Source organism: Papaver somniferum, chromosome 5 (assembly GCF_003573695.1).
Source record: "Papaver somniferum cultivar HN1 chromosome 5, ASM357369v1, whole genome shotgun sequence".
NCBI classification, from domain to species: Eukaryota; Viridiplantae; Streptophyta; class Magnoliopsida; order Ranunculales; family Papaveraceae; genus Papaver; species Papaver somniferum.
In genome coordinates this window covers 66,425,368-66,450,458 of record NC_039362.1, presented here as the reverse complement: position 1 = coordinate 66,450,458, position 25,091 = coordinate 66,425,368, and the positions used below count along the sequence as shown (strand labels likewise).

Here is a 25,091-nt window from a genome sequence, read left to right as displayed (position 1 = left end):
TATTATTAACCTACCGATTCTGGGGATTTTTCAAAATATTTTGTCACAATCGGAGTTTTTTAATATACTTTTCCTTCCGATTTTTTAGTGTAAAAAAACTTTGTTTCCTGGAACCAACAACACCATAATCGGGAGGTATATGTGCACCTTGACTTCCGAATAGTAATAATCGGTAGGTTTAGTTTTTATTACCCTATCGATTATTATATGTAAAAAAACTTTGTTTCCTGGAACCAAACAACACCACAATCGGAATGTAAATGTGCACCTTGACTTCCGAATAATAATAATCGATAGGTTTAGTTTTTATTACCCTCTCGATTATTCTATGTAAAAAAACTGTTTCCTGGAACCAAAGAACACCATAATCGGAAACAAAGTTGACTCATAACATAACCGAATATTACAATCGGTAGGTTGTTTAACAAAATAATCTACCTATTTCGTATAATCGGTAGTATTTGATTTAGCATATCTACCGATTATGGTAGCTTTCAAAATTTGAATTTGGGGCAACTTATAATCGGTAGGTTTTGTAATATATTTAACTCCCGATTAACGCTGTATCAAAAACACGAACCAAGTGGTTATGGCTGGCTGTGTACACTCAAAACCTATGGAATATGGCAAGGGTTCGATCTGTGGCTCCTTATAATCGATAGGTTGTTAAGTTGTATCCCATTCCGATTATAGCAGGTTTCAAAATTCAATACATGAAGGATTTTAGAAAAAACTCATTTTGGGGCAACTTATAATCCGTAGGTTTTGTAATATATTTAACTCCCGATTAACGCTGCATCCAAAACACGAACCAAGTGGTTATGGATGACTGTGGACACTCAAAACCTATGGAATATGGCAAGGGTTCGATCTGTGGCTCCTTATAATCGGTAGGTTGTTAAGTTGTATTCCCTTCCGATTATAGCAGGTTTCAAAATTCAATACATGAAGTATTTTAGAAAAAACTCATTTTGGGGCAACTTATAATCGGTAGGTTTTGTAATATATTTAACTCCCGATTAACGCTGCATCCAAAACTAGGGATGTACAAACCCGACCCAACCCGCCAACCCAACCCGCACCAGCCCAAAAATTCCCGTACCCGACCCAACCCACCAAGCCACGGGTCGACTATGACTCAACTCTTTGAAAACCCGCCATCTGTTGGGTCGACTACGGGTGACATCCTTTTTCACCCGACCCTACTCGCACACCCGCCTAAATATATCTTAACCCTTAGATTATCTCCCAGACATATATCCTAGCCGTTCAATTCTCATATAACCAAAAAATCTAACCTAAGCGGCTAAGCCTGGTCGATTCTCCTTGCTCTCATTTTTTTTCTGTTCTTCAGTCAGTTCACAAACCCTAACACCGTGAAAAGACTCTAATCAACACCAACAAGGCAATATCATAAGGTAATTTCATCACATGATTCGATCAAAGATGATTGTTAGGTTTTGTGTTCTTTGATTTAAATTTTATTGTTAGGATTTGTGTTCTTTGATTCGAATTTGCATGTCTTTTTTCCGTTTTTGTTTCATTAAAATGATTGATAATAACTAATAAGGTTAAACAGTTTTACTCAGGAAACTGTCTGGAACTTTAAGCTCGCCTAAGAGGAAATCAGGAGAAATTATCTTGTTGGTATGTCATTTCTACTTTCAATTTTATTGTTGATTTATATTTAAGTGATTTGAATACCCTGTAGTCATGTACTGTTGTTGAAGTAAGATCTTGGGTCTTGGTTTGTTTGTGATTTTAGTTTGATTCTCTGTGGTTTGAGTTTGGAGGCATTAAAAAGGGTCCAAAAACTATTGCAATGGTGGATTGATTGAATTGAATTGTACATATGCAGAACCAGTGCTAAAAAGGGAAGCAAATCTTGGTGTTAATTTAGTTGGATAGAGATGAAAATCAATAAATTAGTGGCACTGGTGTTTATAATAAGTAAAGAAATTAGTGGCACTGGTGTGGTGTCTCTAAAGTCACTGCCATGCTCCTTAATTCAAATTTTGCACACTTTTCTCGGCATAGAGATGATCATCTCTTTTCTGGATCACAACTTTGCACTCATGATGTTACATACTACAGTAAATTAATCTTAGAAATGTTGTGTTTCTTCTTTAACAAATTGTTTCTTTCCTGCACTGAACATATAGCTAATCGATCCCTGTCAATAGAAAATGTCACCTTGTCCTAAGTAATCACATAAATGCTTACCCAGCAGCAAGATGAAAGATCTGCGCAATATCTTATAGGATAACTGAATGTGTAGTGGGTCGAATTTCTGTGCTGACGATATCAGCGTCGTCATCGTCGTACTAATTAATTAGGGTTAGTTAAGTACTACTGTACCATGATCTGTTTATTCCTGGTATTCTATTTTTTATTATCATGTGCCAAACTGCCAACCTTGGTTGGTTTTCTAGTTCCTATGCATGTGTTGAGATATAGAAAACTATTAGATGCAGTATTTTTGTTTTCTTTTTCTGCATAATAGTGTTTCAGTGTTGATTGTATTCTAGAAACCAGTAAATTTGCATCTGCATGACATTTAGGCTTTAGTTGTGGATCTTTGAAGACCTGATGTGCTTATGTAGGCTGAGTTGATCACCTGTTATTATCTAAATCTGTGTAGTTGTGTCCAGTAATTCACTATTCACTGCTCTTTTAGTTTTATCAATTCATTTTTTAACATGTGTTGCATTGTAAGAGAAGATGGCTGCTAAGCTTAGCTCCTACTGCTGCATATCCGGCTCAACTTTGTTAATGTAACTAACTTGCATACTTCATTTTATTTCAGGCTAGCAGAGCATTCAGGGGTAAAACATCCACATCTTCTCGGGGGTCGCTGCTGGTCGCTTTATATGATCTTAGGCTATAGTATAATAGGCAATAGTCTTTTATCTTTTGATCTTTGAACAGTTGAACACTTGAACTCATTTCTTGTACTTTGTTTTGCATGCACTTTGTAACTTTTCAGTTTGCACCAACTTCTTACTTCTCTGAATTATTGTCATTTGCTTAAACTTGGGTTCAGCTTTTTGGTTGGCCCGGGAAAGCGTATAAAATTGAAGCGAAATGAAACGCGGGCCTACAGTAATACCGCAAGTGCACGGTCGTCAGTTGTAGCTCGTGCAAGTACGGGTCGATCCACAGAGACTGGGGGTGTTTTGTAGTGTTTAGCTATTTTGGGTTCTAGTTGGCTATTGGGCTTTAGGTATCAAAGGGTTGTGGTACCAATGGGTTATGAATACCCTTTGGAACTGTTGGGCTTTATGGGTTTGTTGTAATGATGAAGTGCTTTAGGACTTGGGCCTTTGAATGATTTTGGAATGAACTGTGAACTAGGCTTTGGCCTTAAACTTAGGCTTGGGCTCAGTGTAGTGAACTGAGCTTGGGATTAAACCTGGGCTTTTGGTATGATTTGGGCCTTAGCTGGAGCTACGCTTTTTAGCTATGAACCTGGGATTTTAGCCTTTGGTTTCAATGAACTGAACTGAACTGGGCCTTAGGCCTTAACCTGAACTGTGGCTGAGCCTTGAACCTGGGATTTTAGCCTTTGGTTCTAAGCTAACTGTTTGGAGCAGCAGCAGACAAGGCTGGGCTGGAGAAGAAGCAGCAGCAACAGCAGGGGAGGAAGGTAAGCAGCGCAACTGAGCAGAACTGGCAGCAAGGCCAGGGAAATAAGAAGATGGTAGGGGAGGTGGAGCAAACTAAATGTAGCAGTGGCACTAGGCCAAGGTAAAACATGGATATTTACAATGGCAAAAGCAAACAGCAAACAACAATGATGATGGTGAAGGAGACAATGGCATAAAGAATGACAAAGAGATAAACCAAGGCCTAAGCCAAGGGCAATGGCAGGGGAGCAAAATTACAGATACAAAACAGAGAAACAACACAACTAGGTTATGAATCCACCTTGTGACCTAGCCAGATAGTGTAATTCTATGTTAAATCCCTGTCCCTAATAGATCTAGGTGAAGGTTCAAGCCTGCCTATGTTCCAGGGCATACATAAATGGAATGGAAGGAGAAGAAGCTTGCTCAACTGTTTACTCCTAGCATTGACTGTCTTTTGACAGCACAATCAATCACAAGCACAGTTGAGCACTAAATTCCTCCATTACTCAATCAACTCAATTTACATGAATTATAACCTAGCATTCCACCACTAACAGTGACTTAAGGCATCATCTCAGCCTAGCTATACACATACACATGTGAGCTCACATAACAGCAACAAAAACAAAACAATTACTAAACAGAGAACTACAAACTAACATGTGAACTATAATGAAATGTGAATTAAAACATAAAACAAACTGAATTGAAACAAGATAAACTAAAACTGAATTTTGAATTAAAATTGAAAATTAAAATTAAAATTAAATCTACAAATACAAAACAGGGAAGAAAAATCTACCCAAGAGGAACTGGCTAGTCCAGCCCTCATGGGGATACACTGGCTAGTCCAGAGATAATTCATTACACACACCACAGTCCCCTTTTTATACCCAGACACCCAAATTAGGGTTTACAAAAAAATTCCCCCAAATCCCCAAATTGAACAGTGACAAAATTAGGGTTTCTCACCTAATTCGACTAATTTAATCATACCCATGTTGGCACTGTTCTTCCTCATGCTCTCCCTAGCAGTAATTAGGGTTTTATCAAACAAACCCTAAATGGACAGAAAAATTAGGGTTAGGGATTTTTCTTACCAAACCTGCGATTTGACGCTTCCCTCTTCAACCCATTCCTCTCCTCGTTCACCAGCTCCATTCCCATGCCTTCAATTGCTTTTCTAGCTTCACTAATTCGTCAACCACTCACCTAGGGTTTCGGCAGGGGAGAAATTGACGAATTAGGGGGCTATAAAGATGGGTAATAGCTGTAGGAAGGTAGGGGTGATGATGGTGGAGGTGTGGTGGTGGTAGAGGAGTTGGTGGCGGTGGCAGTGAAGTGGGTAGTGGTGATGAGGGAGAAGGTGGTGGTACGGGTTCTGCAGACGGGGGAAGGAAGAAGAGATGGAGAAGAAAGAAGAAGTCGATAGAGTTAGGGTTAGGGGGCGTTTGGCTAGGGGTATATGGCTCAGATGTTATGGTGTTGAGCGGTTTCAGCGAGGGAAAATGTTATGCGATCTGCGTCGTAGGATGAGAAGATGGTAGGTAGATCTGACGGCGATTCGGAGGCAAGCGATGAGCGACCGTCGGATGAAGGGATACAACGAAACGGACGGCACTTGGTGGAGTTCGGTACTGTAGTGTAGATCGGGAGTATCTAATTTTGATGCACAGGCATAGAAGCGATCGTTGGATTCAACTACAATCTAATCTGAAGGCTTGGAATTTAAGCGCTGTGGTGTTTTGCAGAGACTTCAGATTTGATGCTCTACGAAGGAGGGACCGTAGGATTTCGATGTAGTCCCATCTAACGGCTGAGAATGGAGGCGGTTATGATATAGAAAATGGGTTTGGGTAAGGGTTTTGGGCCTTGGGTATGCCAAGCCCATATCTTCTTTAAGAACAATTCTTCCTTCTTGAGCCCATTCCTAGCTTTTTGGACGTGTGCTCCATTCTTTGCGGCTTCCTTGTGTAACTCCTCCCGACTTTTCATTACTTTTCTTCTCTTTTCGCTCCGCAATTCATCCGAACTTTATTTACAACCTAAAAATGCAAAATTAATTAATAAAAATATTTATTCTTGAAAACAAAGAAAATACAGAATATGGGATAAAATGTAGAATTAATGCACAAAAGATGAGTTAAATGCCAAGAAAAATATATAGAAATATGCACTTTTTAGCACTCATCAAATACCCCCAAACCTGAATTTTACTTGTCCTCAAGTAAAACAAAACTAAGGAAATCCTACCTATACCACTGTCGCTGGTCTCTCGAATGCATTTAGCGTATGCACTAAGCCTTTTAAACCACTAAGTGTCCCTAGTGGACGAGTGAAGTCTCGTGAAGGTTTGCTTAGAACGTACCTACAAAGTTCTAGGTCAAAATATAAGCTCAGATTCCATCAAATGTGACATGTGCAAGACAGTTTAAGCTCACAGCAAAATGGAGATGTCAATCTAGCTATCAAAGGCACAATCCTAGCACTGATAACAAAAAAAGACATGTGATAAGAGTGTAAAGTGTATCTACACATGTGTAAAGAAAGATCTGAAGTTATGACTACTAATCACCAAGAGATAGTTTCTCAAGCTAAGAACCAAGGTCGAAATCTAGCTAGCTGTCCGGACTTTACGAGAATTGTGAATGAGTTGGAGGTATTTCACAATCACTCGCGTTGTACATCAATGGCATGCACCCTTCCTTGCTTATTACAATAAAACACAAAAGATGACTCTTTACATGACTCTTATTTACATTGACTACTCTCTTTTATTTTTGGAACAAGAGAGGATGGAATTGAAAAATACATGATATTTTTTTTTTTTTTTTGTATTTTTTTTTTCTGAATATATACATCGTTTTTTTTTTTTTTTTTTTTTTTTTTTTTTTTTTTTGATAAGGAAACAGTTGATACAAATACAAAAGGAAACAAAAAATTACATGACACTTTGCAAGAGGTAGCCCTTTTTGATGCACCCAGTTAAATTCGATGGTTGTTTTTCTTAATGTAACCTCCACCTTCTATCCCAACCAACCAAAGAACAAGCTAGTCAAGTTTCGTTCAGTATTCTAAAGTGATTGGCAATCGTGACTTCCTATCAAACACCTTGAAGATCGAGGCCATACATGTATTGGTAGATCGTGCGCGTGCAAGTTTCTTATCACTATGTGAAATGTGCTAGAATCAGGGTGCCTAAATATCTAGACTAAGACTCCTAATAATTACATATTTGCACAAGAGTCAACATTTCAAGGTAAATGAGCTCCATTTTTATGTTTTTATCATTTTTCTAATTTTTTTTTGGAATTTTTCAAATTTTTTCAAAAAGAGGGAGTTCTTGTTTTCAATTATGGCATATTATCATGGTATCTACTCTATACCCCCAAACCTAAACTAAACATTGTCCTCAATGTTTAAAAATATGGAAAGAATTAAAATGCAACATATGGAAAGGGACATGCTGAGTAGAGTAAAATGAGAGAGAATACCCGATTTCGGCGAAAGCAGAATTAAAACTCCGTTATCCAAGGCAAAACTCCAACATATTCGGAGTCACAATGGATGAGCACAAAATATATACAAAAGGAAATTTAACTAACACATTATCTACAAGAAAATTTGGTTTTTAATGGGATTGGACTTTTTAGGAAAAATTTGGTTTTGTTGGGAAAAATTTGGTTTTTGGCGGGAGACATTTGGAAACTTTTGGTTTTTTTTTTTTTTTTTTTAAAAAAGAAAATAAAATTTGGTTTTTGAATGGGAGCGAGCCCACTGTTGGTTTTGTGTTTGCTTTGGCTCAGCTGGTTTGAAAACGTTTGGTGAAACTGAGTCCAAAATCTCGGCCTAGAATTTGGGTACTCGGCCCACTAACGAGTTAACCTAGCGTGATCGGTTACAAGCTCAGCTGCGTTTAAAAACCCAGAATACAAAATATCAGTCCAAATTAAACAAGCTCACAAAAATTAAATACAAGCCCACAAATTAAACAAACAAGCCCACAAAAATTAATTACAAACCCAACAGAAAATAAAAAGCCCAAAAATTGGCTTTAATATTACAAGCCCACAATTAAAAATTGGAAGCCCAAAATTCGGGTTCTCTTAAATGGGTTACCTTTTAAGCACAGCCCAGCTGCTCTGATATTGTTGCAAAAACCCAGTTGGGCTTTGGTTCTTTTCCTTGGTGGCGTCCCAGCAGAGGAAAAACAGGTTCAGAACAGCAGGTCCAACAGCAAATGAAGTGAAGCAGATGCAGATGCAAAATGCTATGCAGTGAAATGCAAAAATAGCTAATAAAACTACAAGAAAAACACAGCACCAGTCCGGAGGCAGCGGCGCCAAAAACTTGGTTGGCCCGGGAAAGCGTATAAAATTGAAGCGAAATGAAACGCGGGCCTACAGTAATACCGCAAGTGCACGGTCGTCAGTTGTAGCTCGTGCAAGTACGGGTCGATCCACAAAGACTGGGGGTGTTTTGTAGTGTTTAGCTATTTTGGGTTCTAGTTGGCTATTGGGCTTTAGGTATCAAAGGGTTGTGGTACCAATGGGTTATGAATACCCTTTGGAACTGTTGGGCTTTATGGGTTTGTTGTAATGATGAAGTGCTTTAGGCCTTGGGCCTTTGAATGATTTTGGAATGAACTGTGAACTAGGCTTTGGCCTTAAACTTAGGCTTGGGCTCAGTGTAGTGAACTGAGCTTGGGATTAAACCTGGGCTTTTGGTATGATTTGGGCCTTAGCTGGAGCTAGGCTTTTTAGCTATGAACCTGGGCTTTTAGCCTTTGGTTTCAATGAACTGAACTGAACTGGGCCTTAGGCCTTAACCTGAACTGTGGCTGAGCCTTGAACCTGGGCTTTTAGCCTTTGGCAGCAGACAAGGCTGGGCTGGAGAAGAAGCAGCAGCAGCAGCAGGGGAGGAAGGTAAGCAGGGCAACTGAGCAGAACTGGCAGCAAGGCCAGGGAAATAAGAAGATGGTAGGGGAGGTGGAGCAAACTAAATGTAGCAGTGGCACTAGGCCAAGGTAAAACATGGATATTTACAATGGCAAAAGCAAACAGCAAACAACAATGATGATGGTGAAGGAGACAATGGCATAAAGAATGACAAAGAGATAAACCAAGGCCTAAGCCAAGGGCAATGGCAGGGGAGCAAAATTACAGATACAAAACAGAGAAACAACACAACTAGGTTATGAATCCACCTTGTGACCTAGCCAGATAGTGTAATTCTATGTTAAATCCCTGTCCCTAATAGATCTAGGTGAAGGTTCAAGCCTGCCTATGTTCCAGGGCATACATAAATGGAATGGAAGGAGAAGAAGCTTGCTCAACTGTTTACTCCTAGCATTGACTGTCTTTTGACAGCACAATCAATCACAAGCACAGTTGAGCACTAAATTCCTCCATTACTCAATCAACTCAATTTACATGAATTATAACCTAGCATTCCACCACTAACAGTGACTTAAGGCATCATCTCGGCCTAGCTATACACATACACATGTGAGCTCACATAACAGCAACAAAAACAAAACAATTACTAAACAGAGAACTACAAACTAACATGTGAACTATAATGAAATGTGAATTAAAACATAAAACAAACTGAATTGAAACAAGATAAACTAAAACTGAATTTTGAATTAAAATTGAAAATTAAAATTAAAATTAAATCTACAAATACAAAACAGGGAAGAAAAATCTACCCAAGAGGAACTGGCTAGTCCAGCCCTCATGGGGATACACTGGCTAGTCCAGAGATAATTCATTACACACACCACAGTCCCCTTTTTATACCCAGACACCCAAATTAGGGTTTACAAAAAAAATTCCCCCAAATCCCCAAATTGAACAGTGACAAAATTAGGGTTTCTCACCTAATTCGACTAATTTAATCATACCCATGTTGGCACTGTTCTTCCTCATGCTCTCCCTAGCAGTAATTAGGGTTTTATCAAACAAACCCTAAATGGACAGAAAAATTAGGGTTAGGGATTTTTCTTACCAAACCTGCGATTTGACGCTTCCCTCTTCAACCCATTCCTCTCCTCGTTCACCAGCTCCATTCCCATGCCTTCAATTGCTTTTCTAGCTTCACTAATTCGTCAACCACTCACCTAGGGTTTCGGCAGGGGAGAAATTGACGAATTAGGGGGCTATAAAGATGGGTAATAGCTGTAGGAAGGTAGGGGTGATGATAGTGGAGGTGTGGTGGTGGTAGAGGAGTTGGTGGCGGTGGCAGTGGAGTGGGTAGTGGTGATGAGGGAGAAGGTGGTGGTACGGGTTCTGCAGACGGGGGAAGGAAGAAGAGATGGAGAAGAAAGAAGAAGTCGATAGAGTTAGGGTTAGGGGGCGTTTGGCTAGGGGTATATGGCTCGGATGTTATGGTGTTGAGCGGTTTCAGCGAGGGAAAATGTTATGCGATCTGCGTCGTAGGATGAGAAGATGGTAGGTAGATCTGACGGCGATTCGGAGGCAAGCGATGAGCGACCGTCGGATGAAGGGATACAACGAAACGGACGGCACTTGGTGGAGTTCGGTACTGTAGTGTAGATCGGGAGTATCTAATTTTGATGCACAGGCATAGAAGCGATCGTTGGATTCAACTACAATCTAATCTGAAGGCTTGGAATTTAAGCGCTGTGGTGTTTTGCAGAGACTTCAGATTTTGATGCTCTACGAAGGAGCGACCGTAGGATTTCGATGTAGTCCCATCTAACGGCTGAGAATGGAGGCGGTTATGGATATAGAAAATGGGTTTGGGTAAGGGTTTTGGGCCTTGGGTATGCCAAGCCCATATCTTCTTTAAGAACAATTCTTCCTTCTTGAGCCCATTCCTAGCTTTTTGGACGTGTGCTCCATTCTTTGCGGCTTCCTTGTGTAACTCCTCCCGACTTTTCATTACTTTTCTTCTCTTTTCGCTCCGCAATTCATCCAAACTTTATTTACAACCTAAAAATGCAAAGTTAATTAATAAAAATATTTATTCTTGAAAACAAAGAAAATACAGAATATGGGATAAAATGTAGAATTAATGCACAAAAGATGAGTTAAATGCCAAGAAAAATATATAGAAATATGCACTTTTTAGCACTCATCACTTTTTAATTTTCATCTGTAAGAGTCTTAGGTATGTATGTAAAAAAAAAAATTTTTGTAAGTAATGTGTATTTTATGGTGGGTAACCCACCACCCACCCGATCCAACCCACTGAAGAGTGGGTAGGGTGAAAACCGACCCATTTTTATGTTGGGTCGGTTGTGGGTGAAAACTTATGTTACCCACCATCAGTGGGTTGGGTGGTGGGTGAGGCCAAACCCGACCCAACCCGACCCATGTGCAGCCCTATCCAAAACACAAACAAGTGGTTATGGCTGGCTGTGTACACTCAAAACCTATGGAATATGGCAAGGGTTCGATATGTGGCTCCTTATAATCGGTAGGTTGTTAAGTTGTATTCCCTTCCGACTATAGCAGGTTTCAAAATTCAATACATGAAGGATTTTAGAAAAAACTCATTTTGAGGCAACTTATAATCGGTAGGTTTTGTAATATATTTAACTCCCGATTAACGCTGCATCCAAAACACGAACCAAGTGGTTATGGCTGGCTATGTACACTCAAAACCTATGGAATATGGCAAGGGTTCGATCTGTGGCTCCTTATAATCGGTAGGTTGTTAAGTTGTATTCCCTTCCGATTATACCAGGTTTCAAAATTCAATACATGAAGGATTTTAGAAAAAACTCTTTTTGGGGCAACTTATAATCGGTAGGTTTTGTAATATATTTAACTCCCGATTAACGCTGCATCCAAAACACGAACCAAATGGTTATGGCTGGCTGTGTACACTCAAAACCTATGGAATATGGTAAGGGTTCGATCCGTGGCTCCTTATAATCGGTAGGTTGTTAAGTTGTATTCCCTTCCGATTATAGCAGGTTTCAAAATTCAATACATGAAGGATTTTAGAAAAAACTCATTTTGGGACAGCTTATAATCAGTAGGTTTTGTAATATATTTAACTTCCGATTAACGCTGCATCCAAAATACGAACCAAGTGGTTATGGCTGGCTGTGTACACTCAAAACTTATGGAATATGGCAAGGGTTCGATCTGGGACTCCTTATAGTCGGTAGGTTGTTAAGTTGTATTCCCTTCCGATTATACCAGGTTTCAAAATTCAATACATGAAGGATTAGAAAAAAACTTATTTTGGGGCAACTTATAATCGGTAGTCATATATGTTGGATAACCTACCGATTATAAAAAGGATTATTAGCCGAAGTATCTACACTATAATCGGAAGGTACAGTTTCAATTTAACCTACCGATTCACCTCTAACCTACCGATTATGGTGTAGGTTCCCGATTATATAAGGACATATTGGCCATTTCGAAAAAACAGAGATAAGGGGTAGTTTAGAATTACGTTTGAGTGATCTTTTTTGTCTTTTAGTGTCGCCCCTAAAAGTGCCAGGATATTTAGAGCCCAAAAGAAGAAAAAAAAAAAGAGAAAGAAACAAAAAGGAAGTGCAAGGCAATGACAGGCTGATGACCCGAATACTCAAAGTATATACAACTTTAGATGGTAGGGGCAGGTTTTTGTTCTCTGATAGCTGCTTCTTTCAACTACATAATAACAACCTTTGGACATCTGCTAAACTTACACATAATATAGCAATTTTTGTAAGCAGTCAGAAAATAAAGTCCATTTCCAAATCCTAATGCATTCCAAAAAATGTTACTGGAACTCAAATAAGTAGTTTAACCACCCAAAAGGTTTTAGCAGAAAGTACCCATTTGGGGTTAGATTCTTGAATTGACAACCTTTCAATTGTGCTAAGGATTTGGATTAGTTACATTAAAGAAGTGAAGGGAGAAAGGATAGTAACATACTAGCAGTCATGGTAGACCCAGACAGAACAACTTCTTCCTCCATGTTAAAATAAAGACCCTACAAGATAGAAAAAAAATGGAATTGAGTTCCATTGACCTCATTTGAGTAGTCTATAAGCATGGCATTGTGAGAGGAGATTGAAAGAGAATACTTCCTCCTCACTAACACATGCACCATTATTACACTATGCAGCAGCAACATTACAACCAAAGGAAAACACACATGCAAGCTTTATTATCCAAAGCGTGTATATATATATATATATATAAATAAATTAGAAGAAGAACAAAGAGTGGTGGAACAGTTGTTGCTTGCACATTTAACAGTTTCTGTGTCTTCTTCTTTCTTTTTGTTGTTTAACCTAATTCTTTGTGGAGACCAAATCAACATATCACTTGCACTCACTTTTGTTTTGTGTTTGCTAGAATTTACCTTTCCAGTTTACTACTACTAAATAGAGGTGCAAGAACCCTTACATATAATGGATTGCTTGCAATTGACAGTAACCATCAACAAAAGCATTCTTGTATACACTCAGCAAAGTAGGTCTCAGTGGCTCTTCTACATTATTCATTTTTGCGTTGCTTCACTTTATAACAGTCATTCCTATTGACGTAGACCATGTCCGACGAGGGAAGATGGAATTCCCTTAAAATCCTATATGGCAGCGATTTTATTTGACGTGTAAAGCAACAAGGGAAGACCATGTCTCATGATAAAAACTCGATCGATAATCGGTTCACCCATGGCTTAATATTTCACCAAGAAAATCTTAGTACACACCAAACATTTAACAGTCGTTCATTTGTGCCAAAGTGCCCGTCTATACTGTGATTTTCTTATTGATTATTCTAAGGCATCTGCCAAATGTTGCTCTATCCAGCAATTTAATAAGGATTATCCCAACCACCACGTATTTATTAGCTAAAAAATTTGATCAAATCCAACATTGATTAATTTAAGCTCTTCTTCTCCTTTCTAATACAGCACTATTTTTTTTTTTTGAAGCATACATTTTTTTCTAATACAACACATTTGATTGGAGGTAAACTCATCCCAAAAGAGGACCTTATCGTCTACACGTCTTATTACATTTGGCTCACTAATCGTTCAGTTTTTATTGACTTAATTATAAATAAGTTTGGTCAACTCAAAAATAATAACCAGAATTTGGTGATCTGTTAAAAAATTCGTTAATTTTTATGAATTTAAAACAGTCAACAAAAAGAACTACGTCTTATTTGTCGGGTTAATAATGGTTTAACACAAAGTTAGTGAAATCAGTCAAGCAGAATGAACTAAACCTAACCCAGAAAAGAAGGCACTACGCAACAGTGTAAGTTGTTGGACTTGATGGGCAAAATGGTGTGAGAGTGAGATAAAATGGCGTGAAGGAATAGGTGGGAATAAAAGCTTGATTATCGAGTATATGTTTTTGGTTTGTTTTTATGGATGATGCATGGGTAAAAGTAAGTAAAACTCTCGAGAAGATATTTAAATATCTTGGCCACTTTCCTAGTGCAAGTCATAGTGGTCCTATCTCTATTAAGATTAGGTCATGGAACACCATGAACTAGACTCTCAAATTTTCTACTTAACTTACTCCAGTCTTAAATTCATGCTCCTTTTATTTATATCCCATGGAACCAGAATTGAGTTTATGAAATGTTAAAGAACCATACAAGAATCGAACCGGCCGAAGGATCTCTCAAACCGATATCGAGTATGCCGGTGCTAATTGTTCGGCATTGCTCATAGCCAAAGATATTACGATGACCTGACGCGGATGTAAATGGTTTAGGTTGTCTGGGCTAGTAGTAGTAATCTATTACCTTCGTCTCAATTTCATTTTTGCTTAAGAATATGCTAAATTGAAAAAGTGAAAACATTACTTTTTCCCGGATGAAGGGATATCATTTATCACAAGCCTGTCAGGAACTGTTTTTAGCTAGAGTCATAAGAGATGGCAAGAATGGCCAGCCTTTTCTTATAAGATTTCAAGCTGTCAACTCAAATCCGTATATTTAAGTGGATCTTAACACTAAAGTGAAGTCTGAAACAAAGAACAAATGTCATGGAATTCATGTTTTTCCTCCATTATGACTAAAACTTTCCTAATGGAAGTTAAGGGTTTGACAAAAATGGCTAAATAGGGGTGTAAATTGGGCCGGGCCGGGCAGCCCGATATATTTATTAAATGGGACGGTATAGGGCGGGCCGGAACATCTCTTATCCATGAAATTAAAAGGGCCGGGCGGGCAGGATTATTTATCTACAGTTAGTACCCATGGCCTACCCAAGCATGTTTTGTAATTTGGGATCGGACGGGTAGGACCGGGAGGGCCTTGAATATTACAAACAAATATATATATTATACATATATATTGTTCAAAATAAAAAGAAAGTAGTAATAATACACAAGTTTTACTTAAAATTAATAATCAAAGACGAGAATTGAGATGGGAATAAGATAAACCAAACTTCCTATAATTTTTCCTGAATTGAATCATCAGAAAAGGAAACTGCCTTAAATTTTGCTCAATATTTTTTGTATATGGTTAACAAAATTAGACTCCAATGGAATACAAGTTAAGAAATACATATGAAAACTATGAGGGTTGACTGTATTAAGTATATGTACCAAGTATATTCTAGGATAAAACAAATGAGAACAGTCAATTAGGCTAGGTAAATGGATAATACTAGCGGGCTAACATGGCGGGTAGCATTGACGGGATAATAGGGAGAGTATTGGGCCGGGCAAGAAAATTTGAATTGTGGCCTGTGCCCGCCCTCTTATTTAAATGGGCTAGGTCGGGCCAGCCCGTAAATGGCCAAGGTCACCCATGCACTGTCATGGGACAGGACGGACGGTACTGGGCCTCGGGCTACCGGGCAAAATTTACACCCCTATGGCTGAATAAGACATTTACATTGCGGTAACTGCGATGATGATGATAGCCGGCTCGTTAGGAAAAACAGTAAGGTGGCCTGCACGGCAACACCTAGTCCCCAGACAAATGTTTTGTCTTTCTGTATAATACATCCACGTTAACCAAAATAAACCACTTTGTTAATATTAATAGAAAATAATTCGATGATATTAAAACTAGATCCTCCTAGGTGTCATTATAGATGAACATGACTGCAGGTGGGTCGACCCGAACCGTATTGTAGTACTGTAGTAGGATGTTGAATAGAGCTGTCAATGGGTACCCATTACCCGGACCCGGAACCGGATCCGAGAGAATATGGTCCGGTTCTGGGTCCTAAAATTGGACCGATTAACCAATTAGGACCCGGCGGGTAATTACCCGATTGGACCCGTTAATAAACGGGTCCTACCCGGCGGGTACCCGCGAGTAACCGGGTATTTGTGGAAAGGGGTAATGTAGTAAATTTTGTACGGAAAATTAGGTCATATATAAACACGTTATATTTTCGTAGAAAGCAAATCTAGTTCTGGTCTTCTACTCTTCTTCCTACAGCCGCAACTCTTTCTACTGAGTACAAAATCGATTCTTGTTTGACTCTTTCTTTGTTCTTGATCAAGGAATTGAAGGTATGAATCAACTTAAATTATTCTTGTTTCAACTGGTTGAACTCTTTATACTGATTTGTTGATTGAATATACTATTACCGATTCTATCTTGACCTTCTCAATCCCTGAACTAGAAATCTAAGGATTCATTCGAAATTGATTTCAATCTTTCTTAGTTACTGAAACATGGTAGGATCAGAACTTGAAATATAGAGGATATTCGTGATGTCTATGTTGTTGATCACCCAGAATCTTAGGGTTTTCTTTTGAAACCATTTTTTTTTTTTTCTTGTTTCTCAATCTCTGACTACTGGTTCATGAGGAGTAGAACTTGCTAGGGTATGAAATTAGATATCTTATGATATTCATGATACCATAAATTTTATAGGTATGATAGAGATCGATTTAGTTCACGATGTTGTAACAAAAATTGCAGAGGAGCTTGTTATCTTTCTATTGAGTTGTTGGTTGTTTAATTCGTATCGAAGATGAATGTTTTATGCACCCTGAGTGTCATCATATAATGTTTGAGTCATATTTTGTTTGGCATGTGATAGTCTTTAAGTAGTTATTTCACAATCTGATAAGGTACAAGATCACATTATGCTGAGTGCTCTTTTGGTGTTAGTTGTGTAAGAGTTTTGAGCTTTTGATTTTACATGTTGTCTGTGTGTCAATGTCAAGTCATGTGTGTTGTTACAGTTGGACTTATGTGTTCTGTCGAATGCAGTTGTTACACTATTGCAATAGTTGTACAGCGAAATGGAAGGTTTGGTGGTACTGTTTGACTAGGTGTCTCTGATTTCAGTTGGCGGATTACTTTATTCTTTATATGCTTGTTAAGTTTATTATCGTTTATGCTTTATAATACATACATTAATACGCATGTTTGTTGGTTTTTCTTGCAGGGGCAACATGAAAAAACAGAAGAGTTGGCGATCATTGTATTCCTGTAAGATTGAAACCTCCATCTATGCCTCCTCCTAAAGCTGCCGTTTCAAAGCCTACAATGAACACTAAAGTTGTAAAATCAGTAGATATTCTCCCTAGTGATATTCTCCCTGCCGTTTCTTGAAGAAAATTCACAACAGGATGCTGTTCGCACGGATCTAGAGCAATACCTATCAGCTGATATTCTCCCTAGTGGTACTGTTAATTTGAATGATTCCAGTTTTGATGTTTTGGGATGGTGGAAATTTCATGGTCCGGTATATCCAATTGTAGTATTGATAACTCGTGATATATTAGCAATTCATGCATCATCGGTGGCTTCTGAATCTGTTTTCAGCACCAGTGGTAGAGTTGTAGATAAATTCCGTTCTTCAATGCTTCTAGAAACAATTAAAGATTTGATATGCACACAAGATTGGATAAGAAGTGCGCTAAAGAGTAAGTAACATATCCAATTCACGTCTTCTATTATATCAATTTTTGTTTACTGATTTTGTTTACTGATTCACTTAGTACTGTGGTTCTTGTACGTCGATTAACTGTTTTATTGTGTTAGATGAGGGACTTGGGTTAGGTGATACTTCACTTCAGACTCTTTTGGAGGCAGTGGATGAGCTTCAGTCAGACGATGAGCACATTGTCTAACAGATGAACAAGAAAAAGAGTATATATTTTGTTTTTTGTGAAGTTCCTATTATGGTTTACTTAAAAGATGCATTATGGCGTGTTTCAGGTACACAATTTCATTACAAAACCTTCAATTTATTTAAGATAAAATAACCAGATAACTTTGGAATGCATAAATTTGATTGTGATAGATTTGAAATGAGAAGGTCATTCTTTCCATCAATACCATTTTTGATAAATTTGAAGTTTGAAGTTCTGACCATAATATATATGAAAGTACTTTGCATCTTGAACCACTGTAATATTACTTCCAACATTTACAGATTTTGTTGCTGCATTCACAATTCTTATACAAAGCACCACAGACTAAAGAGTAGTCGAAAAGAATTAATGTAAGCTCCAGTATCAGTATCAGAAGACGTAATATGTGACGTTACCAGCTAGCTAGATCTTTCCTTAATTCTCTAGACTTTCAGTCCAACCTCCCAACTTATATTTATCTTCTAGCTGAAACTAAATAATTCGCTCAGCTCAAAAATTGGTACCTGCATAGAAGAACATGTCTGTAGTTAATCGTGCATGCAATTTTTGTAAAGTTGCATTTTTGTGGGCACCTAGAGAATTGATGTATTTATTAATCCAGATAAAGGTGGAAGAGACATATAAAGCGCGTGACCAACCATGATGTTTTGTAATTTTGTCACTTACTTTCCGTCTCCATTTTATTATTGTTTTCTTCCTCCGTATCTATTTTGTTTTATATGTAGTATCCCATCAATTGTTCATGTGCATTACACCACCAAAGAACACCACCACTATTGATACATCACAACATCTCTGGTTACGTCACTATAGTTTGCCATTCGCAGAATTGTTTAATTTGTCTATATGTTTAAGTAGATATATGCTTTTGTTTATCTGGTCACTCTTTACTATTTAGTTATATGCTTTTGTTTTCTCCCTGTTCTTTTTTCGTTGGTTTCATTTTTCTCAACCATTCTGCATTCTAATAACTGGGAATGAAGTCATGAACCATCCTTCTATGAATAACTGTTTTTGGTTGTCTTGCAGGAATAATTATGAATATGATGGTGAAATGATCTCTATTGAACTGATGGGAACTTCTTTTTGATACAGCCAAATAATATGCAAAGTGCTGACTACGTCCTTCTTTTTTGTATATGTACTTGTAAAGGAACCAGGCATTTATCTTCTGGGGCTTCTACACTTTATAGAATGACAGGTCTAAAAACAAGTCTGCCAACTTTTATATTTTTTATATTATAGCAGATTTTTACTTATAGATAGGAAAATAACTTTAATTTTCCGGATCTAAGCTTAAGTTTATAACTTTATATTCTATCTAGACTTTTAAAGACGGTTACTTTTCTTTTCTGTTGAAGCCAATAATCTTCTTTTTAAGGACTCCAGTCACAGGGTTGGGAACTCATGTAAAATCATGAATATGTTTTTAGTACCCAATGGGTACCCGGACCCGGTGATTACCCGTGTCTTTTACTGGGTCCGTTCTGGGCCAGTAGAATAGGGAACCGGCCCCGGAACCATTAAGACCCGGAACCGACACTGATATGCCGGGTCCGATTCTGGACCATGTACTATCCGGGGGACCCGGATCCGTTGACAACCCTAATGTTGAAGCTTGCCTTGGCTTCGAGCGAACCATATTCCGGAGACATTATGGAAATTTCAAACACAATACACAAAGTCAAGTTATATCGAGACGATTAAGTGAACCCCAAACAAGTAAATGAGCAAAATAATTAATGTAAAAATTAAGAAAATACTGGAGGATTCTTCGATATTTTCTAGTAGTAATAAATTGAAAGAAAATCCGAAAAGAACAACGGTTACAGATTTTGATGGTGTTGATGTACCACTAAATCGTACCACCAAGCCAGAGTTACTTCAGATAGAGACAAAGGAAAAGAATACACGAATAGTTGAAAAAAAAATGAAAAATTTCCTTAAAATTTCGTTGATACTGGTAATTAAAACAAAATCACGGAAATTTAAGAACCGTACGATTACATGATGGCGTAGGATTGTGAGTTGAGTACACGTGCAGTTATCTTTTTGTTTCTTTTTTTTTTTCTAATCTTTGCTTCCATGCATGGATTTCTCCTCCAAATATAGCACAAAGAGAAAGGGAGAATTTTTCTAGTAACAAACTCACAGAAAAAAAAACTTCTCTTTTTTATTATAAACGAATGAGCTCATTCAACAACACCATCAATGACAATGGAGGTTAAAGAATAGAATCTCATCTCACTAGTAAAAATTAAAAATTTGGGGTGTATTAATTTTTTATTGATTTTGTTTCTGTTTTTGTTATCACAATTTAAACTTATGCCATTAGTAGCTGCTTAAAAGAGAGAGTAAGTAAAGAGGAGGAGGAGAAAACCAAAAATTCTGAAGTGTCTGTTTTCTTTCTTAACTAGACTAGATCTTGTTATTGTTTTGAAATCTGGGTTCTACTTGATTCACTTCAGAAACCTAGAAAACCCATGATTTGATCACTTCTTTCTCTTTTCTGTTCAGATGTCATGTCTGTCTTGTTTACTCTGTTTCTTTTGCAATGTGATTAATTAGTGAAGGCAATTATTATTATAATTCCAAAGTGAGATTTTTTATCGATTTTCTGATCTGGGTTTTTCTCAATTTTGAAGTTAAAGATTAGGTTTTTTTGTTTCAGTTTGTTTTTTCGATGGATGAAGATCATGAGTTTAAGCATGTATGTAAGTACTGCAAGAAAAGATTTCCATGTGGAAGATCATTAGGTGGTCATATGAGGTCTCATATGAATACATCAACTGAAATTGAAGAAGTAAACAACACTTTCATGGTGGGGTATGATCAAAACGGTACTGCTCATACTGGTTATGGACTTAGAGAAAATCCTAAGAAAACATGGAGGTCAGTTTCAGATTCTACAAAAAGAGGAAATTTCATCGGTGACAACACTTGTAAAGAATGTGGAAAAGGGTTTCAATCCTGGAAAGCTTATACGAGTCATTTGAAATCATTTCACTCACAGATGTATGATGAAAAGTCTCTGAGCATAGTAGTATATGGAGGAGGAGGAAAAGAAGTTGAACAAGTTGAAGACGAAGAAGAAGAAGATTATTGGAGTGATCGTGAACTTGAAGAAAATCAGAATCTTGTAATGGATAGTCAATCTGATAATGAAGCTACAGCACCAAAGAGGAGGAGATCAAAGAGAACAAGGTACAAGAATACTAATACTATAATCACTCCTAGTACTAATAATAATCATAACAATACTACTTCTTGTTTATCTGTTGAGAATTCTTCAGTTTCGGAGATTTCGAATGAACAAGAAGAAGTAGCTATGTCTTTAATGATGTTATCTAGAGACTCTAGTGGTTATTCTCGAAGTGAATTGAACTGTTTAGTTGAATCTTCAGATAATAATTCTTTGTTTTTAGAAGCTAAATCATCCAGTTTAACTAAGAGGGCTAGTGAAAATGAGCTTAACAATGTCAATTTGAATGAGAAGAAGAAGTTAAAAGGTAAAAAGAAACTGGGTGTTACTCGATTTGATGGTAAAAGATCTGAATTAGGTGGTTGTTATGGTTCTGGGTTTTCGAGGAATGGTGAATTGGAAGTGTCAGCTTCATTTGGAGAAGAAGGTGAGTTTAAGAGGCCTAAATTTGATGATGAGCTTGAGAACAGTTCTTATACTAGAAATAGAGTTAATAGTAAGAGTGCTAGAGCTGAATTGGGGAAGAATTTGATCAGGGAAGGTGAGAATCAGTCTAGTTTCAAGTATGGGAAGTTCAATTCAAGCAAGAGAGCTAAATCCGACTTGTACGAAGACGAATTTGACAGGGTCTCGAGGAAGAAAGCGAAATACGATGGTTCGGATTCTGAATTTTGCAAATCTTCTTCGAAGAAAAGCAAATACAAGTGTACTACTTGCAACAAGTACTTCCCTTCTTACCAAGCTCTTGGAGGCCACAGAGCTAGTCACAAGAAAATCAAAGGTTGTTCAGCTTCGAAAGTAGATTTCAGTGAAACCAGCTTTGAGACTGATCTTTCTCCTGATCCTACAGCTGACATCAAGTCCTGCAACAATGACAATGTGAGTGTCTTTGAAGTTACGGCTAGTGCTGAAACTAGTCCCGCACTGAAGAAGAATAAGCATGAATGCCCCATTTGCTTCAAAGTTTTCTCATCTGGGCAAGCTTTAGGTGGACATAAAAGGTCACATTTGGTTGGTGGATCTGATACTAGGAGCACTCCAACCATAGTACTTCCGCAGAAGTTACCAGTAATGCGAGATCTCCTCGATCTTAATCTTCCTGCACCGAATGACGAAGAAACTAATACCGGCGACATGGGTTATGAGCCTTGGTGGGTTGGGAACAGCCACAAACATGACCAGTTAGTGGGTTTGATCTCTAACTGAGAGAAAGTTCCTACTGAATTCAGCTATTCCAACGAAAATGCAAGAGTGTACAGACAACAATATTGGTGGGGAGATATTATTTCATTAATTCTTTACAGTTTCACAGATAAAATCCTTCAAAGGTAACAACAAACAGTCCTATTGCTACTTTTCTTTAGTAGCATTTCTTGTTTTTGGTTTTCTTCTTGGATATTACTTTTTCCGTTGTTCTTATTTCAACTGAAAATAAAACACTACAACAGTAGAGTTTATTTAAGCTCATAGATGTTACTCATATAGTTACATAGATATTTGTCTCAGTTCCAAACATTGTCACTACAATGAGATTTTATATGTTGTTTTCTTATTATTATACCTTTAATATAAGCCGAATTGTTTACTTGTTTATGAAGCTTTGAGATGCACTGTGAAATTCAAACCGTAGATATCACCACCTAACGACTTTACTCTACAGTGCAGGTGTTTAGCCATTTCCAGAGTTTAAGTAGAATTGAGTGTGTTTGGTTTTTGTTTGACACATGACACAAAGATAGGTGAAGTTAGTCCAAATTCTAAAACTAGGTAGAAAATGTGTTTGATTCTTTACTAGACAATTCACTGTTTTAGTAACTAGAAAGTGAGTAGTAGTTTTACTTAGCATACTACATTGAAACTTGAACATTGTATTTAGATGATTATGTTCTTAAAAGTCATGAAGAAACAAAAGTGAAGAGGAACCTTCTTAACTAAAAAGCAATTTGTATACTATAATATATTAACATAAGCATGTGAGTTTTGAATGTGATTTCATTTAGTCACCTAACATCAAAAACATGACAACTCATCCCATTTCTATGAGTTGATGTCTTTTTCTTTCTTCTTCTTCTTCTTTCTCTTTTTCCTTAACTTAGTAATTAAAGTATACTACTCAACTTATTCCTTTAAGCTTAAGTCTATAATACTCCAATAACAAACTATACAACTAGTCATTGCCTGTTTTAAACTGCACATTATTGAACCATCACATTCTACAACTAGGATTTAGCTAGTTAGCTTACTCAAGGTTGATTCCAAGCTAGTACTCATATAGTTCTCGAATTACAGCTTGATATTGCTTTAGCTTTAACACTCAATTGTCAAATTTGTTTCGAATGCAGCTCGAGTAAGTTTGTTTTTTGTTTTTTATAATAACTTGACGGATGCCGAACCTTATGAGAAATTGCGTACGAAAGTTCGTACGAAGCCATGAGCTATTTTTTTGTTAGGTAATATCCATACATTGTATTTGTAAGCTTGAATTCAATTGCAAAACTTTACTTGAACTTCCATGTTTTGTTAGGCAACCTAAAAAATCTTTGGATATTTGTTTGTACTGTTACTCTACTACACTCTGCTCAAATTACATTACATGATATTTACATGTACTCTAGTGTAAGTTTGGCAGAGCAAGAGCTAGATATTTAGAGTTTCTTTTCTTTTGTGTGAAGAATTGAACTTTTCCTATTCTTTTCATGTTTTTGGTTGGATTCACTCAAGTCCAGTTGCTGGCAGTTGTGGTCACTTTATCACAAGTAGAAAGGAAACTAGGTTTGGAATCTAGTCAAGTCCTTGTCATACTGGGTTGCACGGACGCTCCATTTCTTGAGTCGTGTCCGCGTCTGACACGACGCGTGTCCGACGCACCAATTTGCGCGTCATGCGCGCGTCTGGTTTGGACGCACCGATGACGCGTGTCCGACACATTCTTTTTTCATTTTCATTTAAATTTGTTCCATTATTTTTACTACTATTAACCAAATGAAGAAAGATAAACATTTAGATCAATAATTTAGGTCTTTATTAGGATTTTGTAATTGGAAATGAGATCACGTATATTCTTAGTGGGCATGTGTTGTTCTAAGAATGCATTTTGATTGTAACATGTGTTTAATAGTGACTGATTGTTTGACCTTCGGCATGTATATACAAATGATATCTTCTTTTCTTTTGAAATTTATACACATGTAGCATCATTTTCTAATTTTTAGGATCGAAATACTTGACTTTGCTGTATAAATACATGATTATATATATAAATAATATATAAATAAAACATGTATATACGTGTCCGCGTCCTAGTTTTTTGAGAATTTTATCGTGTCCGCGTCTGTGCAACCCAGTTGTCATAGTAAGAAGGGTGATATGAAACGTAATAAAAGGTACTTACTAAGGGTAAGTTTATAATTTGGATATGACATTTTTTATTAGATCCTGTACTTCCGGAGGTTTAGTGGGTACAAATTGAAGTATCTATTTGTCTTACACGTGTCAGAGAAATAATTTGGAGATCTCAGTCAAGGAATATTTGGTTTTGTCTGTGTCTTGAGGATTATTTTTAGCCGTAGATTTAGGGGTTTGACTATTGAAACCGTGTCTTAAGTCTTGCACTAGTCAACGATGGGGTGGACCCATATGACATCCTAGTTTGGAGAATAGAACCGTGAAGTGCCATTTCCACAAGCGAAACAACTCCCGTGAGCGTCCAGTTCTCATATCTAAGATGTTATTCTGCTTGTTAAACTCAGCACCACTCTTCCCCGTGATAGACGCGCGAAGAATAGAGAAATCGAACATCTATACTGCTAGATATAAGCTATTTCAAAAGTTATCAATTTCTGCTGGAAATGAATTTGACATTAATTTGGACCAAAATTTCATTTAAAAAATTACTACCTCCTTTTCAAAAAGATAGGTTGATTTTATGTAGAAATTACACGTGAACCGGCCTATCTTTTTGAAACGAAGGGAATACCAATTTCTTAATATTCTGATCATTGTCACTCGGTCCATTCTTTTTGTAGGTAAAATGTTTGACTTTTCTAACATGATCTTCTTTAATCGTTGAGTCTAGACATACCATGTTTTCTAATGTGATATATTTCGAGAGAAATTCATTAACAGTTGACATTAAGATATGTGATTAAATGTGTTCCTCATGTTTAATCTTTCAGGAGATATTACGAGCTAGAAT

The 25,091-nt window shown here is 37.3% G+C and overlaps 1 protein-coding gene across 1 annotated transcript; it reads left to right on the top strand.

Moving 5' to 3' along the window:
• The first annotated feature begins 19,824 nt into the window (after positions 1–19,824).
• On the top strand, positions 19,825–22,493 carry LOC113281779. Its single transcript, XM_026530622.1, has one exon. The coding sequence runs from the start codon at positions 20,378–20,380 to the stop codon at positions 22,100–22,102; it is 1,725 nt and encodes a 574-aa protein (XP_026386407.1). The 5' UTR covers positions 19,825–20,377; the 3' UTR covers positions 22,103–22,493.
• The last annotated feature ends 2,598 nt before the right edge of the window (positions 22,494–25,091 follow it).

Excerpts from the sequence above, each read along its gene's own strand:
- LOC113281779 (XM_026530622.1), top strand. The coding sequence starts at position 20,378 with ATGGATGAAGATCATGAGTTTAAGCATGTATGTAAGTACTGCAAGAAA.